General features: G+C 35.4%; 1 protein-coding gene across 8 annotated transcripts in view; it reads left to right on the top strand.

Annotated features, from left to right (window-relative positions):
- The window catches only part of SRBD1 (S1 RNA binding domain 1), a 124,418-nt gene that overhangs the window by 23,428 nt on the left and 81,168 nt on the right, over positions 1 to 19,822 (top strand). For all 8 annotated transcript variants that reach the window (XM_023924495.2, XM_023924494.2, XM_023924498.2 and 5 more), the window contains 4 exons: positions 3,502 to 3,609; positions 9,965 to 10,122; positions 11,263 to 11,353; positions 12,153 to 12,260. In XM_023924495.2, coding sequence (XP_023780263.2) covers positions 3,502 to 3,609; positions 9,965 to 10,122; positions 11,263 to 11,353; positions 12,153 to 12,260 — 465 coding nt within the window. The remainder of the gene's footprint in view (positions 1 to 3,501; positions 3,610 to 9,964; positions 10,123 to 11,262; positions 11,354 to 12,152; positions 12,261 to 19,822) is intronic.

Consider the following 19,822-nt stretch of genomic DNA (forward strand, 5'->3'; position numbering starts at 1 on the left):
TTACCCTTTTGTGAGTCATCCTGGGATAAGAAAACTATTGACCTTGGAAATGAATACTTACTATTACTTAGCACTCAGAAGGCTATATATGCTTATGGATTTTTACTATTTAAGGACACTTTTCCATCATTAGGAAGCTTTTGAAGGAATGGTTTTAGTACATCTTTGTGCATTAACATCGAGGACCGATTCTGATCTTCCTCCTTAGATTGACAACTGTGTTATCAAACTGATAAATAATAAATGTATATTCTGCCATATAAGCTTTGAAATGATTGTCCAGGGGTGGAATTTGCATTCTTTTCATTGCATTGATTTGCTGGGTAGAGCAGATTAAGAACTTTATTTTTAGTCAATGGTTTCAAAACTTCATAAAGGTGTTAACTGATTTGCTAGGGATCTCACACACACAGTCAGTTGTAGAACCAGAAATGCCAGCTTGCTACAGAGTTTTGCCAGTATTTTAGCCACAAAACAGTATCACCTACTGCCTTGTGAATTAGTAGCAAATATTCTGGACTTCTGTCTTTTTTTGAGACTAATTTATTTTTTTGCATTAAATGCTCCTTCAATAGAAAGTGAGTTTGGGAGTTCCTCATTGCATTGAGCGCTGTGTAAATGTTGTCTAAGAATATTGTGAATTTTTTTGAAAGCTCAGAAAGCTTAGCCTGTATAAGCATCTGTTTCCTTGCAATTTGGGTTTATATAGAGAACTCGGGAATATCCTTATACCTGGCCCTATGGATTGTATTTTTTCCCTAGAAAGTGGCATCTTTGTGGTTTGACAGTAAACCTATTTCCATTAACACTAGACATGTACTGGTCCCCAAGACATTATTGTGAAATTGAACACAGAAAAATGATCAGTGAGAGAGCTAGAGACGGGCTGTGTAGCTTGCTTTGAGTGTAGAAACAACATGGAATTGTTCCTTGGAATGGGTGAGAGTTTGTTTCCAGGTGGGATTGTAGCTTTAAAAATGAAATTTGATGCTGGATGATGTTTTCTCAGCTTTCAGTCAAATTTCTCAGATCCTGTGTAAAGCCCATGGTACAGGCCTTAAAGGCTTGCTTTGTCTGTGGTTACTAACTTGGTACATATTTTATATATCTTGGAGGAACACAAAGCTCTGCTGTTTATCCTTCAGGTCTAAAAGCCTAGCTGGGCTCTTCCTGAAGCAGTTATTAATCAGTACTTGTGGTGCTTAATGTGGGCTCTGTTAATTCTGTTTATGTGTAGCTCCAACCTCTGGTGCCTCAGCAGTCTAAGCCATTTATGTTTGTTGTAGTCCCTGTTGTGAACACTAGGACATGGAGAGCTGATAATCAGAGTAAGATGACACTATTTATGTGGAGCTTTTTTAAAATTTGGCTTCAACAGCTAGATCTTGATTAAATAGTCAAGAAAAATTCATTCTTAGAGGGAGGCTTAACTAGTCTATCTCTGATGATCTTTAAAAATACAGACATATGATTTTGCTTTGCTTTTTGCAGCAAAGTGAGTATTTCTGTTCTCTCAAGAAGTATTGATACTACTAAACTGCAGTGTTTGCTACGATTGAACTTGCTGTTTGAATGTTTTCTCATTTGTAGCAATTTCTGACAGAATGTTGCCTAAATTTTTACTTATCTATAGGCAGGTAATAAAAACATCTGTTGTAATAACCTCTGTACCTATGTAGGAAAGTTTAACTGGCTTTAATGGATGGAAGAGAGGGGGAAACAGCTGCCAGGTTTCCAAATTCATTCTTATTTGTGCTGAGGATGTTTTCTGGGGTAGTCATACTTGCCATCTGTAAAACCATCATGTTTATAGAATGTGATGGCAAATGACAGGTTTTAAAGCCTTTCCCACTTTTATATAGGTGTGGAAAGAGTCTCTAGTTACAAATAAGTGTAGTAGAATGACTTGCAAAAACGGTTAGCAAAGTGATGAGATCATACGGCTAAGCCATGAATTACAGCCCTGAATGCTGTAAAATTGAATGGTGAGCTTAATTCTGCTCCTGTGTCTGTCTGCTCAGTGGAGGGCTGAATCGATTACACATTTCTCAACTATTACATGTGCAGACACTTACAGAAGCTATTTCAGGAAGTTGCAGATCCCCTTAGACAACTGAAAAGCTGTCTGGGTAGGAGCAATTTACAATTCTTACTATTTATGAGTGGTTGCAAGTAAACAAGTTCAAAAGTAAAATTCAGTTCTGTTTTTGCCTGTGCTTAGACATATTATAACCATAATTTTACCATATTTCATTTATAGAAAAAACATGACAACCAAACAAAAAACTAACAACACTTGAATGCTTATTTTTTAATATGGCTGGGTATCTCCCATTACAGTTTGGGACCCAGGTATGTTAAATAACACTCAGTTTTCTTCACTTATTGTATTATCAGTATTTCTTAAAAGTAATAAAAAACAGGGGGACTTTAATAGAAAATATTAACAGTATTTGTGGACTATAATACATCTGGGTGCTTTTCCTCAACCTCAATCCCTTCTCACAGGGTGGACAATCTCAATGAGTCAGTTCTGCGTGTTCAAGGGCTCACACACACACACACACACACACACACACACCCCAACACCAACACCAACCCACATCCCCCACACTCTCCTTCATGGAACTTTGCCCACAACAGAAAGATCAATTGATTAAATATCTAGGAAGCTTTGAGAGTGAGGTGTATTTTACAGCAAAATTTGAAGTACTTGTCATCATAGTTACTGTGCACTCTCCCTAGAGAAGAGTTCAAGACTTCAAAGAGTTTGGCTTAGGAAAAGCTGGAAAACAGTCTTGGTTCTGTTTGGTATTGTTTATTTCATTTTCCCTTTTCCTTTATTATTATTTACACTTCAAATATATTAGTAACAGGTAAAATATAAAAGCAGTTTGTAAGGTTTTTGGCTTTTCTAGTTTAAGAACTGCTGCAAACTTAGTAAGAGTTCATTTAAAAGTTGAATAGAGATACTCAGTGCATTTCAGATGAATTTTGAATTGGATTTAATTTATTGGCATTAGTTTAGCTCCCTAATCTCTGTCTGGGCATAGTTGCTTTTATGAATAATTTTGCAGTGACAATCACAGAGGGTGTTTAGTCATTTTTTTTAATAGAGGAATTGAGTATTGAGGAATAGCAAACAGTACAACCCTAAAGGTAATATGGAATCAAGTTCTTTGTTCAGTTGTAATAAGCTTTGACTTCTCAAAATGGAGATTGTTTTATGTTTTCTTTTAAACATCAATCATAATTGTGTTCTAATATCTAAGAAAAGATATACCTCTATCTAAAAGATAGACAATACCCTTGGGTGGTATTAGAACTATGAGTAACTTCTCATACCATTCATATTTGACTCATGATTTATTTGCCTAATTATTGTAGTGCAGTTTATAGAATTTAACAGTGTAGAAGCTTTTCTGGAAAATTCCTTTTTTATCTAGTTGTTTGCATGTGTTCTTAAGATATTTCTTTTATTTTTCTTCTCATCTTTTACAGATGGAGACCAAAACAATTTTTAAAACCAGAATTTATGAGGCTACTACGGAGTTCTGTAGAGGATTCATATAAACGCCTTATATATCCTCTTCTCTGTAGGGAATTCAGGTAAGCCTGGAATAAATCTGTATTTTAGCAATTCTCTCCCCAGTGTTTTGTTAGACTGTAATTTATCTATTTTAAAATATCAGCATATTTCAAATCCTCTGTGCTTATAGAAAAAATTAACTATGTAGTCTTGGTTCTATAGATTAATTTCTGACCCTCTCTGATTTAGGCTACAGTAGAGAAATGATCTTTCTGTGAAGATACTTTATGTATTTACATAGATACTCATAGGTAGATGTTTGTACATTTATCTAATAAAGTACAACTTAAACTATATTATCCTGATAGTTTCATCTTTATTCTTATAATAGCATAAACGATGATGTCACTGCATTTTCCCAGTATCTCTTCGTGTCACAGCAATAGTACTGTCAGTGACACTGTTCTGAGTCACTCTCTTTTACCTGTCTAATAGAACTCAGCGAAGTATTGTTAAGATAGGAAGCACCCCTTGTGTTTGCCAGCTGCATTTTGTGGCAAACTAATTAGTTGCAGTGTTGGTCTGATACTATTTTGTGAGTATTATGATGTCTCTAGAGAAGTTGGTAAACTTAGTACTGGTTTTACTGTAGTAATGATGTCATTGGATATCATGTCATTTGTTAAGATCTGTAATATTGTTCTAAATTTAAAAGAAATTTAAAACTTAATATCAAATTAACATTAATTAAATGGGGTATGTTGTGGTGTAGTATAAGAGTTTACCACATAGTGGAAATTATTGATTATGTCAATTAAAAGTGTTATCTTCTAATAGCTAACAGTACTAATGGTGTGATTCTTCAATACCAGAGAAACTCCAAAACATAACATGTTTCATTTTGGCAAGGCTATCTGATATGACCTGAATGCTAATGCTTTTTTGAGGTAGTTCAAAATGAAATTTATCAAAGAGACCCGGTTTCTTTGACCAGAAATGTTGAAATGGCTTGTATCAAAATGACATGCTATCTAGTACCTAAAATTAGCAACCATTTCATTGTTAAATGTGTTTCTTCTGTATTTTCCTGGGTATGCTTTTGTGTTTAGTGTTGTTTTCCTGACACCTTTTCATGGAAATCATTGTACAAATGACCTGTGTTCTACCTCTCTGAAAAGAACCATGAGCTCAAGATTTTAACAGCATGTATTTCAAGTGGCTTTTTGGCTGCTTCACTCTACAGTATGTTGTGTTTGCTTATTGCTTTGCAACATCTTTTGATTAGTGAGCCTGTTTTTTTGGTTACTTCGAATTTCACAGATTTCTAAAAATACTGAGTTCACTTATTATTTTATGACCATAATACATCTAGCTACTGTAATAGAGGCACTGTGTCTATTGTGGTCAAAATTGTGAACATCTCATGTTGGAGAGTTTAGTTGTTGACTTCTGTCACATGGGAGTGAAAATAGTTGTCATTTCTAGCCATCTCTACAATCAAACTTTTAAAATAAAGAAAAAAAGACCTACTTTTTAGTGGGGTTTTGTTTTAAGAGAGCTAAGAAACCTGACATAAGGGTGCTTCAAGGCTTTTATTGTGTTTTTATTCAGTAGTTTGTACCACAGGACTGTTGTGGCCTGTGTTGTGTGTAATGCTTTGAGGACTGCTGGAGCAGTATATTGCTGAATCTTTTTTGTTCTATTAATCAAAAAGGTTAAAAAAATCTTCCTTCCCTACTACTTACTAGACGTAGCTCATGAGTAATCAATGAGAAGAATATGAAGCTTGCTGCCAGTTCTGAGGGAATATCTGCTTAGGTTTTAATCTTTGTGATGATGTTGCATGATAGGTGGAGTTTGGATAAGAAAATCTGAAACCTCTTCTTTAGAGAGGAACTCAAAGCACCTGACAGTATTCTGGTCCCTGACCACTTAACTCTTATCCTCCTCTGTTATGTGGAGTCGTTGGTTTGAGACAGGAATGACATGAACTCTCAGAGATCCATGTGACAACAGCCACAGTTTATTATGGAAGTTTGCTTATACAGGGGTTTTAAAACTCCTGGGCTCAGATGACTGATTGCTCTGGGTCTTAACAACCCCACCTTCTTGACCAGTGATGTGTCTGCTTTCTGCATTGAACATGATTGGCTGAGGTCTTTGCTTGGGTTTGAATCTAACCCATCCCTGCCCCATCTGGGGTCTTGTTTTACTTTTCAACTAGTTGAGTCTGGGGGTCTGATATAGCCAAATTTATTTGACAGCTACAGCTAGCTGCAGCTGTGACACTCCTCCTATTTTCTTTCCGGACACACCAGGAGCTGTTTTTTCTGACTCTTGCAAAGGGCTGCTAAAGTATTCAGTACCTCCTTTTAGCATTAATATTTCCAACTCACCTCCTGCTGTTCTTTTTTTCTTTTTATAATCATTGAATGTTGGAACAGAAAGTTTCCAAGGATGAATTGAAATTGCTGGTGCTTCTAGTGATCAGAAGAAGAATGAAACTTGCCAGCAAGATGATTACCTTATTTATTGTTTAATTTCCTTTCTTCCATTCTGTCAGATATTGTTTCTTGTATCTGGTATAATAATGTCCAGTGTTGCTTTTGGCTCTTTGGAATACATTGTATCTTGTTGCAGTACTGCATGGAATGATTCTATCAGTTTCATGCAAGTGATGTGGCATGGGCAATTTTTAATGGATAATCCTTTGATAATTTTCTATGCTTTCTTGCAGAGAGTGCTTTCTCTCCTTTGTCTTCAGGAACACAAACATTTCTCTGTATGTCTTGATTCACACCTGAAGCTAGTTTGCATATATTTTTCCACAGAAATGATTGCATATCAGAGATTGTACATTGAAGTGGGGAATTTTAAATCTCAGTTTAAAAACTGAATCTTATAACATTGAATATAGAAACTAGTAGGTCATGATTAGGTTATTTGCTTTTATTATAATACACCTGTTGGAGATAGACAGTCTGAGTGCTTTGTAGACTTCAAGAGAGGGGCTTGGGATCTGGACTTGACTGATACTTTTTCATAAAGTAGGAACTGAAGAGTTTTGAGGTTTATTTGTTTGGGTTTTTTTTCCAAAATAGCCATTTTTCTTGTGTTTAGAGGGGAGGGACTACTCTGCCTTTTATCTCTGCCATATAAATGAAAACTGTTGTAAATTGGAGAAGCCTGAAACTGGACATCTTGCCATTTGGATGAAGTCAGTAATACACTGAAGAAGAGAAAGATATTAGATTGCTTTTGGGTAACTTGATGGGGGTGTTTTTGTTTGTTTTTTTCCAAAGGATCAAATGATTATACCAAGCTTGAAATTAAGGGCTACTGCTTCGGATAGTAGACAGTGTAATTAATTACTCAAGTGTTGAGTAAGAGACAGAGAAGAAAAGAGATGTCTATATTTGAGATTTAAAAATACAGGATATTACATAATAGGACATTTTCCTTACACAACTGGCAATTTCAGTATCATTTCTTATTACTGTAGAAGTTGCTATTTATCCATGTCAATTTTAAACATAATTTCCATAAGACTGGCATAACTAATAGTGTGTGTTTAGGGGCAATTTTAATTCCTACACAAGTCTCCCTTCTTAGATGTAATGATAGGAATTTGCAGTGTGGGAGCACTTGGCCTTGTTGGGACACTGTATTTTTGGTATCGACAGAAAGATGAAACTTGGCTTGTCTTTCTACAAAGCCTCTGGTCCAAGGGCGTTCCCTTCCCTTGTCTACAAGCCGCTTTTAAACTTCATTTGCATGCATGGGTCACTGGTTTATTCTGTTATGTGTGTATATAGAAGATCCATACTTCTGTGAGGCTGAGGTACTTGCTTGTATTTTCTCTGGTCTCTCATAAGTGGCATCTAATTGTTCTGTCTCTGGACTCTCCCTAGAAGGAGCTTGTTCTGTGGTTTAGATTATTTCTTTTCTATTTTTTATTTTATTAGTGAAGGGAAAAATGGGAGAAGGATGCTGCAAGACTGAATGATCAAGAAGTGGAATGGCAACTGAAATGCAGTGGAATGACTGTAAAATTATACTTTCAAGGGGAAGTAGTTATCTTTTTATAAGAAAAACTATTAGCTCTGAGCTATCCTGCCACAGGAGAGTCACTTTGGCACCATGGAAAGTAGCTCCACATGAATGTTAAGTGCTCAGAAGATAAGATTATTTAGCTAAGGAATAAAGACAAAAAATAATTGATTTATTTGACCTGCAGCTCAAATATTATTGTCCATTTTGGCCCACTGACATGGGGAAGGGGGTAATAAGTAGGAAAACAGTTCACTGGAACTGGAAAATGTCCAATGAAAGGGAATGAGGAATGAAATAATTTCTCTGTAAAGAAAAAAATGGCTACACTATGACTTCAGCTTGGAAAAGGGAAGACTTTGAGATAAATGATGTGTGAAGAGTTGAACAAGGTTTCTAGTGATAAGTTTTTACTCCCCTCCTTATATATAAGGCTTAGAGGAGCATAATAAAAATAATCGGTTTCAAACCAATAGGCAACTATTTACACAGTTTGTGATGGACCTGCAAAACTCACTGCCAGCAGACTCTGTGGATGAAAGAAATGTATCTGTCTTCAGGAGGAGGTTGGATAGTTGAACAAGAGCTCTATTATGAGCTAGTAAAGAGACAAGTCATGTCAAGCCCAGGAAATACTGTGGAAGCAGTTGGAAGTCTAGGACAAGATTACAGGACAGATGCTAGTGCTGCTTTATCAACTACTTAGGCAACTGCTTGCATACAGACTTGGAGACAGAATACTGGGATAGAGGGACAACTTAGCTGAACAGGTGCAGCCATTCACACATTTGGTGGCAATATGTAGTGTCTGCTGAGGGTACATTTGAGCTGCTTAGGAGCCTTATAATGCATGTATGCCCTTCACCATCTCACTTTAAATTGTGTATGTGATAATCTCATCTACCTGATACAGAAACAAAGAGCACATGCGTGAAAAGGAGCTTTTTGCTGTTGCACACTTCCTTAGGAAATGTTTAATCAGTTATGTGTGAAAGAAGATCTAGACCTCTCTCTGGACTACTTTACAGATGTGAGAGACGATGAGGACTTACTAATTCTTTCTGTATCACTGTGGGATGACACAGGGCTGAGCTGGTTGATCCTGGACAAATTCAAATCAGGCGTTAGAGTTCTTCCACAACCAAAAACTGCTCAGAACAGCTTCATATTCCATCATGTCAAATAACCCTTATGAGGGTTGTCTTTGTAGCTTACTTGTGTCATGCATTGATTGACCTAAACAACTTCAGTGATTTTTCCCTGTCCCATTCTGATAGGGTTAGTTAACTGTAATGCAGGTTTTTTTCCGTTCTGTAGAAATAAAAGTGGTTTTTTTCAGTGATAGGTAAAAAGAAAATGAGAATAAGGGCACAGGCTACCTTTAAGTGAAGGCGTTACTGGATTGCTTTTGACTCCCTAATTATTGGAGTTAATGACAATGTAATGCATATGCAAGTGGTAATGAGTACCTGCAAAAGAAAAAGAAATCAGCCTGGTGATGAATATTTTTGTACCCATTACTGTTTCGGTTTTGTTTTTTAAAAAAGTGCCATACCATAGCAAAAATACTTGTCAGTCATTGTCTTGGCGGCCACATCTGACAAGTATGACATCATACATCTTTTACATCTTCACTCAACAGGACTAATATGTTTCTTGTGACACTCTGCAGTGTTTGTGCTTCAAGTTATCTAAGTCAGTCCTTGCTGCACTACCTCACTTCTTTCTGTGGAAGAGCTTGGAAAGGAAAAGGAACACTGGCCCCAGCAGCTTTCTAGTTTGGTTCTGAGGAATCAGAATACCCTCCTACGAAAAGCTCAAGTCTTCATGCTTCTGTGATGTCTGTTAAAAAAAGTAATCCAAAGACAAAATTAAATGCCTCAGGAGTCATGGTGTATCCGCAATTAATTGGAGGGACCCTTCCAGTTTATCTCTGGTATCTCTCAGTGTAAACAATCATCCTTTTTTTACTGGGTTGTGATTTTTCTCTGGAACTGTAAAATTGTGATGAATTAGATCCATGCTTCCTTCAAATCCACTTTTCTTTACAATTGATATCATCTTTGAAAGGAAGCTGTTCTTCGCTTAAAATTATGAGTTGATGTTTGAAAGGTGGGTATACATTCTTACAAGTGTTTCTCTTGTACTTTTTATATTTACTGACTTTCTTAGAACAAGAATGAGATGATAGATAGCTGGTAAAAGCTGATCCTTTTCAAAAAGATGTCAACAACTTGATTTGAATTGTAACATTTAATTAAAGAGGATGGGAAACATGATTGAAAAAAACCTTACAACTTTGGAACAATTAATAAGTGTATTTGAAAGTTAATTGAAAGAAAAATGTTTTGGCTATTTTTTTTTTCTTATTTTCATTTTTCTAAGATCCAAGTTGACATCTGATGCAGAGAAAGAGTCTGTGATGATGTTTGGGAGAAATCTCCGTCAGCTGCTTCTGACCAGCCCTGTGAGGGGCCGTACTTTGATGGGCGTAGATCCTGGCTACAAATATGGCTGCAAGTTGGCAATTATTTCACCAACCAGTAAGCTTCAATTCCAAACATTTTTGGAAGGACTGATGAAAATATATTAATTTAGAGTAAAGATAGTTTCAAAACCTACTTTTTAATCAAATTGTTGGGGTTTTTTTGGTGAGGCTTTTAGTGTTTTCCACTCATCCTGTTGTATAAATTCCTTTCTTCAGCTAGCTTAAGTTTCTGGCACCTGGATTCCAGTGACTTCTTTGGTGTTATTACTGCTCTCTTAAATAGCCTTCTGCCTTCCTGAATATAGGTTCAAATGATTGTGCCCCTCAGTAGTCAGCAAAGAGAACACCTGGAATTTTTATTGTTTAACAAAGAATTTGAATTTAAATACTTTCCATAATATTGCTTTTTCATGGGTAGTATGTTGGACATCTGGGCACTTTCAGCCCTTTTTGTTTAGTAATGTGTGTGTTAATATAAGAAGTCAGAAACATATTTTTTTGCAAATCTTCTTAGTTCACATATAGCTTTTCACTTCTTCCTAGTCTATTCAGGGGATGCACATCTCTTTAGGCCTATGCAAAAACTATTAGTTTTCCTTTTATTTTGTTGTTGCTTTTTGTCTGAGAATATATCCACCTCAGGAGAGTGTAAAGAAAGATCTCTTCTTTAGAAGGCAATAAAGATGAGGTAAATGATTGAGTTTTCATTGCACCATTAGCTATCAGTACTAGTTAATATAGTTCTTTGCAAATGTGGTAGATGGGATGATGCCAAGAGCTAGCATTGGAGTTCTCAAACTCCAGTACTACAAGTCCTTAGACTTTCTAAATTTCATCACTCTTTACTGGATTTGTAAATTGTACTACAATAGAACAATAAATCTTTTATGGCAAATTGCTCTTTTTCTCTGTGATATAATACATTATGTTTGCTAATAGGTTTAGATGCTCATTACTTGTTCTTTGAATATGTCTGCAGGGAACTACAAAATATATTAACTTGTTTTTCTTTGCCAGCCAAAGCACTTTTATCCTATGCTCACCACACATTTCTTCTAAATGGGTATAAAGATGAAAGGGATAGATGGCTTATTAAGAAACTTTTTGTGAATCATCAAATTAACTTCAGTAGTTTTGCAGGATATAGGTTTTGGACCTTTGTCCTTTATTCAAATGGCTTTGCCTTTTGTTCCAGGTCAGATACTCCATACTGATGTGGTTCACTTACATTCTGGTCAAGGATTTCGTGAAGCTGAGAAGATAAAGAGACTTCTGCTACAGTACAAGTATGCTAAAGAAACTTCCATTTATTGCCCTTTCTTACCAAACAAAATGAAAATCTTCACTGTAGAAATACTTTATTTTGAGTGCAATAAGAATTCTACTGATTTAACTGGAGGTTTATTTTCTTTAGTCTAGTTCAGAGCTTGCTTTTTCTTTTGTGTTCATGCTTTTGCAGTACATATATGTTGGAAGCACATGAAATCAGGCCATGGCTGAGTAGTAAGGCTGCGTACTATGAATGTATCTCCTCTGAAACTCTGTTAATCCATTTATATTTGGGAATAGAAATTATACAGTCCGGTTTGTCTGTAAGCATTAGACTGGCTTTAAACAAGGTGATTTGGTGACTGGCTGTGGTGTGGGCAGTCAGAGTGAATGACCTCTCAAGCTGTTGGAAACTATGGTATTCCCATTAAGGAATTAAGATGCTGATTGCTTTGGCTTCTGCTCTTTTTCATGACTCATACCAGATGAGGAAAATACAAGGTGAAAGTGTTTGAGGACTATAAATAACATACCATTTATTAATATGAAGTATAATTTTTAGATTTTCTGCTTATGTTATCACTGTAAAATCCCATTATAAATAAATGAAAATTTTTGATTTATCTCACGGACTGTCACATTGAAAACCTGTTAAACACAACATGATGCTTCTAGGAATGTTTTCTCATTATATCTGGTATTTGTGTTATCTAAAATCAGGTCTATTGGTCACTGTGGTGGATTGAATATTATGCATGAAAATGTATTAAAAAATATTTAAGAATAATTGTTTGGTTTTTTTTAACCTGCACAAAGCTGCAGCACTGTTGTGATTGGCAATGGCAAGGCCTGCAGAGAAACAGAAGCTTACTTTGCTGACTTAATTATGAAGAAATATTTTGCACCATTGGATGTCGTTTACTGGTAAGATCCCTTTGCTGGGATATTATTAATTTGTTCAGCATATTTTAACTTAACAGGTAGTTTTAGATGTAATTTTTGAAGTATTTCTTTTTGCTGCCTTGTATGTATTTGAGTCAAGCATGACCCAATGTTCTAGCCAAGGAAAACTGGCTGCAGCTCTTTGAGGCAACAGGAGCTGAGTCAGTAAGAGAGACTTACTGAAGCATTTTATTTTTTCTTCCTGAGGTTCACTTTTGTTCCTATTATCATTGTAACAAAGTATGGGAGAATAGCAACACTAACAGCTAAGGACCCCTTTGGCATTGCGCACTTTTTTCTTGATGAATGAGGTTTTACTGCACGTGATAAAGCTTCTGTTGTCTGACTGCAGTATAGAATGCTTGCTAATCTGATTGGAATGAAATGATCTGGAAATAAATATTGTGTTAATACCAAGTGGAAAGTAGTGAAGTTATTTGTCCTTTTAGACTTAAAATTTTACCCCATTAGTTTGTTGAATTTGAACTAAAACATTCTTCTGTTGGTTTGGAAGGAAATAGTATATCACTTTCTTTTCTACCATGTAGAACTCTTGTCTTTTTTTTTTTTTAATTTCCACCTTTATGTTTTTCTAAAGCAGTTTTTGTGATATACCTTGGGTTATCTTTTGTGCTGACATTTAATAGCAGTTTAGTTTAGTTTTCATTGTCTCAGCATACTGAAATAATTTTTCTATACTCTTAAGAAGGTTATGGCCTTTTGCTGTTCAAACTATTATATACAAGATACATTTAAGTGCATTTAAATATATTTGTTTACATTTTTTCATAAATTAAGAAGTGGCCTCACAGGTATGTTTAACAGATGTTTTATTTCTACTAACTTATGAGGTGATTGCACTTGTTCTTTGTTTCTAAGATTCCCAAGTAAATTTCATTCTTAAATCACTCTTTTATTCCAGGAGATGTAGTAAAGGTTTTCTAATTTTGATGGTTTGCAAAGGAAAGAGGCTATTCCAGCTTCTGAAAAATTAGGTATCCTCTTTACTGAATCCAGTGCAAAAACAGCGAATGTTTTATGACTGTAGAGAGTGCAAAACACTTCATACTGTGTGGGTTTTGGCAAATGCTTAATTTCATTGTAATTCACTTAATATAGTTCAAAAATTCATTATGTTGCTATAAGCACTTCATCTGAAATAGCCGTTTTGTTTATTTATTGATAGTATACTAGTTTACACAGAAAATTTCATTTGTTTATATGAAATACTGTGATTGTTTTTTTTTCAGTTTACCTCTTCTGATTTAATATTTTCTTCCTTTTTATAGTTCAAGATGACAAAATTTTCCAAGTAGTAGTGAAGTTACCAAGTTCTTGGAACTGATAAAAGCTCTTGTGTAATAGGAATTAGTATAAATGCTGTAAGGCAGAAGTCAGGTTAACAAGTTTATTGCTTTCTCTAGTAGCAACAGATAATTTTTTAACCTTTCACTTACTCTAAAGCTTCTGATATTTGTAGCAGAAATCAATAAGTTGTTTAACTTGACATGTTATATCCTGAAAAATAACATAATCAAAAATATTTTTCTTTATTTGTATATTTATGTTAATGGTTTTCTTTCATTGTGCTCATACGGCAAACAGCTGTATGGAGCTTTCGGTACTTTAGAATTTGTCTGCAGGGCCATGAGGTACTGCATGTTAAAGCAAAGTGATTTATTTCATGCTTTTGTACTTCACGCTAATGGTGACATCTGGGGCTCTTGAACTTTGTATACTGCTGTGTGTGAATTTATGTATGTGAATTTACAGACAGACTGCATTTGCAGTGCTTGTCTCCTCACATTTTTTCAGCCTGTAGTGAGTTTTTTTCGTAAGGATCAGGTTCCCATATATCCTGTTCTGATAAACTGGTTTCATGTACATCTCACTGCTTTGTGCAGTGTTGGGGTTTCCAAGCCATGCTGCTGAATTCTGAAAGGTATCTTTCCTTTCTAGCTCCAGAAAGCATTAATCTCCTTGGTATTTCTTAGTAACAGAAAGGAACGATGAGTCCAGCCATTCCAACCCCATCTCTGATTATCCAGTGAAATGCCTGGAATTTATGTTAGTCTGAGTTAAAAAATGTGATACTTCCTAAATGAGGAGCAAATTAGTACAGTGCTACTGTTTGAGCAATAGGTGACAATACATAAGGATAACTGCTATACCTTTTAAGGGGAGCTATGAAAGGTGACTTAGAAGAATATCTCTGCTGATCCTCATCTTTTTAAATAGTAAATTCCTCCAGAGTATGTGCTTTCAGATCACAAACAGCTTCTCTGCTTCCATGGTCAAAGTCTTCCCTAGATTAGGTTGTTTTCTCATGATAGATGTTTTTTAAAAGTGTGAGGACTTTTTTATACATAGGCTGAATACAGATCTCTCATCAGTTCTGTGGAAACCTGTGTATGCTTTTGGATGATTTTTATTAATTATTTTCAGTTAAAATCTAGAAGAAATAATTTCAGCCATTGTTGGAACAGTTAATTGTTAAAGAAGACCTGCTTCAGCAGATTGCAATTGTAAATAAAGAATAGATTTGCTAATTAATGAAGTGTTTGAACTGTGGGAAAAACAAAGCAACAAAGAACCCTAAACAAAATGACCTAAACCCCTAGAACAAAAAAACTCGTCTGGTACCCGAACTGTAATAGAATGAGTTAGTTGTATCTAATGTGATACCATTTCCCAAGCCTTCAGCTTCTCACAGGGATGCACTAATCTATCTGCATCAAGGTAGAAATCCTTGCCCAGAAAAACAGAGCTCAGCTCATTGCTGTGTGCAAATTGTAGTGAATTACGATTTGTATCTGCACTGAAATTTTTTTTTCCTTAAAGGAGTCCAAATGTTAAGGGGCTTGGCAGATGAGGTTGGATTTTTTTATAGTGCTTGAAAAGCAAAATATTCAATACAAGCTGTTGTCCAGAAAGGTGGCTGATGGGAAGTACTACAGATTTAAGTTTCCTTGGGAAATACTAGCAATGGATCAGGAATGATTATTAAAAAATTAAAATCTGTTCATACTTACTGTCCAGTTCATCATATAGAGCTTGTAATCATTTATTTCCAGGGAAATGAGGCAGTAATAGAATATGTAATTTCAGGAAGGTGCGTACAGTTGGTGAATGCACAAATAATGAAAGCTAAAGATAATATATAGAAAGCAAGTGATTACAATAGAAAATACTTGGCAATGGCAAATACAAACTGTGTAGAGTTTTACTGAAGTTTCCCAAAGAGAATACAAGCCAGTGAAGATAGTAGTAGGAAATTTGGCATATGGCATGATTTTTCATGTGGCTTTAGAACCTGTCTGGACTCAGCTTGACAGTTTTTGATTTAAAGCAAATATTTTTTCAGTTTTTGTAACTAATGTGCTTTCAGATAGCTACATCCAACCTAAATAACTACAGGACTTTATTTTCTTTCTTTTTTTTTTTAAATGTAGTTTCCCCTTTAGAGCTGTGTTTATTGACTTACATTAGGATTGGACTAGAGCCAGAGACAGTCATATCTAGTCTTTGGGTTTTTTGTTACAAATCAGTTTTTGTTACAAGGTTCAATAAATATTCTTGATTATTTATGTTAGTTCTATTGTGAGTTCTTGCCAAAGATACATTGTATTATAACCAAAACAGATGTTCTAGTTTAGACAAGTGTATTTGTTTTAACAGGACCAGAAATATAAATGAAACAACATTGTGTTCAGCATTAACATGGCAGATAATGAACTTTTAGGATTTCATTGGCATTTTTGGATTAAATGAAAAATCTTGAAAAAATATTTCAGGAATCTGTTTTTCTTTGATTGCTGTCAGTTTGAAGCATTTTGGAAATGAAACCTGTCTGAATGACAGGTGAACTATGCTAAAGCAGGACAAAACAAACAGATCAATCTTTATATTTGGCAAAATCAAATCACAATTTCTCTTTCAGCCTCAATGGTTTTGTTGTCACAATACAAGCATTCATACTGGTCTGACTCTTATGTGCTTGATGCATTAATGCACACTGAGAACAAAGTATTTCAGTTTGTGTTTAAAAGAAACTTTTGATAAGTGTCAGGAATTCTTAATTGTTTTCAACACACAGCATAGAATGCAGCCAGGCAAATGTATTTTTTGTTGTTGTCTGGATGGGTTCGTGTTTAATTTGTCTACTTGGTTTTAAACTTGATGCAAAATCCTTTTCTGCCACTTAAAGCAAAATCTTTTCATACTCTCAAGACTTGATAAGCAATGTAATTAATAATGTACTGCTGTTTAAGTTCAAACACTTCTGTACTGTGACAAATAGGGGAAAGCCTGTAATGTCTTGTAAAGTTCTCCTTGGGTTTTCTTTAATGTTTAAATTGTCTGCTTTAGAATACTTAGAAATATTCTGCTAAGGTAGAATAGGACTATAATACCTTTTGAAGTTGGACCTTGGTGGCAAGAAATTGATTTAGAAATGTTTGTTCTATGGGGTTTTAGGTCCACTTGTATTTTATAGGTGTCTGCACATGCTTTAAATATCCTTTTCAATTTAAATGTGTGTTTTATGTTGTTGAATATCTACATTATGCTCTCTCAGCTTTAACAAATGCCACTTTCAAGTTCCATGCCTCTACATTTCTAATGTTACACTAGCTTAATTCCCATTACTTTTCTGCTTCATAGCACTCGCAGTTTGAAAGAGACCTAACATTCGGGTTCACATTATGATAATTAGGTTTCAAAGCAGTGTGGGGGGATTAAGATGTCTGAAGTCTAGTTGCCGAATAAAGTTCAGAACTACTTGTAAAACTTGTTTGAGTGGTTAACAGAAGTGGTTTTATTTATTCAGTGCTCATGCAGCATTAATCCGTATTTCATCAGGTACCCACAGTGCTGTAACTCTAGATATGACCTTGGGACTTAATTTACCCCATCTCAGTTTTCCTTATTAATGTGCCATGAAAGAGGTACATGAAAGATAGACAACTTCAAAGCACCTTTTCAAATAAAGTGGTTGATATGAATCCTCTGGTATTTAACATTGTCTGTCAAATGTTTCAGCTGGTTTGCATCCTTTTACAAGCTATTGCTTGCTGCATTAATGCAGTTGTTTAAAGTCTGTTGAGAGTAAGAAGGGAGGTAGGGATATGGGAAACTTTTTTCCTATTTCTTTTTGGTTGTGTTTCCTTTAAGCTGTTATTTTTGTCTGTTAAGCTATGTAACTCTCTTGATGTCACATTTATGTATGCACACCTACACACCTTAGGTCATTAGTTCTCTGATCCAGAAAGTGGAAAATAGTTTGGAAAGTTTTAGCTAAAAGAATACATATTCAGCAGAAACAATGCACACATCTGAAATGTGCACTGAAGAACCTTTGTTCTGCTTTTGACTCTTTCAAGCTCTAGTGGAGTCATGGGACGTCCTAAACAACAAAGAATTGCTTTGAAGAACAGGTTTAAAATGTGTGTGAGGAAGACCTAGTCAATGAAGACATTTTAAATTATGTAGTGATTTCTATCCAGACTGTCTTTCGTCCCTTACTGGAAAGTTATGTTCTGCTGGGCTTATTTACCAGAGCTGAATGATCATGCATACTTGAAATGAAAAATCATTTTGCATGTACTTATATTTAGAGGAGACAGTCCTGTAAATTGGAACCTCACTCTGGATAGAGATGACTTCCTACTACTACTCTTGGTTGTTCATAACTTGGACAGTAATTTATCTGTTATTCACTACAACACGGACTAGAGTAAGTGTCTGCATTTAAAACAGCATCCAGTGCTTGTTCCTGGTGTATCCACAGACTGGTATTTATGTTGACCTGGTCCCATAATATATTCAAAGTGGGAAATTCAGAGGTCATCTTTGCCTCTGAAGCAAGGTTTCACCTCTGCCCTGGCTGTAGCCACCCATACCATCTCTAGCTGTGTTTTTCTGAGGGGAGGGAAGGAAATAGGTAAGCAGTGAAGTTGTGTTGGGGCAGTTAAACAGGAGATGGTAACTTCTGGCTTGCATTGCATGAATTTGAAACTTTTTTAAGCAAACTGTATAAATAATACACTTGACAATTATGGAGTCATCTTTGATATTTCAAATAAATAATTAATAGTTTTCAGGATAAAAACAAGGAATAATTGATGACTAATTTCAATGTAGTTAAAGAGATTATTAATTCCTTTCAGTTCAGAAAAACAGTAAGTTGCATATGCAGTCTAGATTTCAGCAATATGGAGGTAGGGGGTCAGGAAGCAAATGTTACCAGTGAAAGAAATCTAAATCTTAAGGAAAAAGTCCATTTTTCCAGAGCACTAGGACATATCATTTGACTTGTGTCCAAGGGAATCTGTGGTAAAACAGTCTGTGGGCAGAGAGGAAAGTTTTGTTCAACTTCCCTTCTTTCTAAGAGTTTTTAAAAGTTACTTATTCTCAATATGTAAATCTCTTCTGGCCTTTAAGGGATACTAAACAAATAGAAGAAAGGCAAGATTTTAGGGTGAAAAGACATTAAATGTGTGACAATGTGTCTAAGGTAAATAATGCATTCTCTTCTGTTAGAAATGTACTGATCTCAAATGTACTTTTGAGTACATTTTGTACAAATCAGATAATTACAGTGAGAAATTGAACATGGTAGGTTCTTTCCCTCCTTTGTTTTCTCACAGACAAGCCATTTATATTTAGAATTGCAAAATGAATTCTCTATTTTCAATTTTATGTGCCCCACTGAACAGTAATTTGAACACAGGCTGTTTTCTTGTAGATCTTTGATATTCTCTGATTAGTGAAACATCTTTTTTAAAGAAAATCAGGTAGAATTCAACTAGTATTGCAGCACAACAGAAGTCAGGTGAAAAGGGAAAACCCTCCAAAAATAATTTCCAAACACAAAACAAAAAGTTGTTGGAAAGGTAAAAGGTTATTGAGAAACACCGCAGAAACATCAGGTCCCCTGAGGGAAGTTTTGGCAGGTGTGTATTGCATGCAGTATGTTTGTAGAGCAAGACTAGGAGTTTTCCTAAGACTCAATTAAGACAAAACCAGATTTAAGATTTAGTCTTAATTTAAATGTACAGCACAGGACAAGTAAAACTATTCTGTGAGTAGGGGATTTTATCTTACGGGTGTGTTTGACTCGATTAGTAGAAGTGCTGGCTAGTATTTACAATGCAATCTCCTTTCCTGAGGGCTTTCTGCAATAACAAATTCCTCTGGCCTAAAGTTCATTCAAGGCTATTTCCAAAGCCCAGAAATAAAAAATGTTTTAATAAATTCAAGGAAAATTACTGTATCTGAAATTTCCTAGATTGTTGCAGTCAAACAAGATGGTGAAGGGCCTTGAGGGAAAGCCATATGAGGAGCAGCTGAGGTCACTTGGTCTGCTCAGCTTGGAGGAGGCTGAGGAACCTCATTGCAGTTAAAACTTCATCATGAGGGGAAAAGGAGGGGCAGGCACTGATGTCTTCATTCTCATGACCAGTGACAGGACTTGAGGAAATGGCCCAAAGCTGAGTTGGAAGGTTTAGGTTGGATATTAGGAAAAGGGTGTTGGCACTGGAACA

The sequence above is a fragment of the Cyanistes caeruleus genome, chromosome 2, assembly GCF_971803275.1.
Source record: "Cyanistes caeruleus chromosome 2, bCyaCae1.hap1.1, whole genome shotgun sequence".
NCBI classification, from domain to species: Eukaryota; Metazoa; Chordata; class Aves; order Passeriformes; family Paridae; genus Cyanistes; species Cyanistes caeruleus.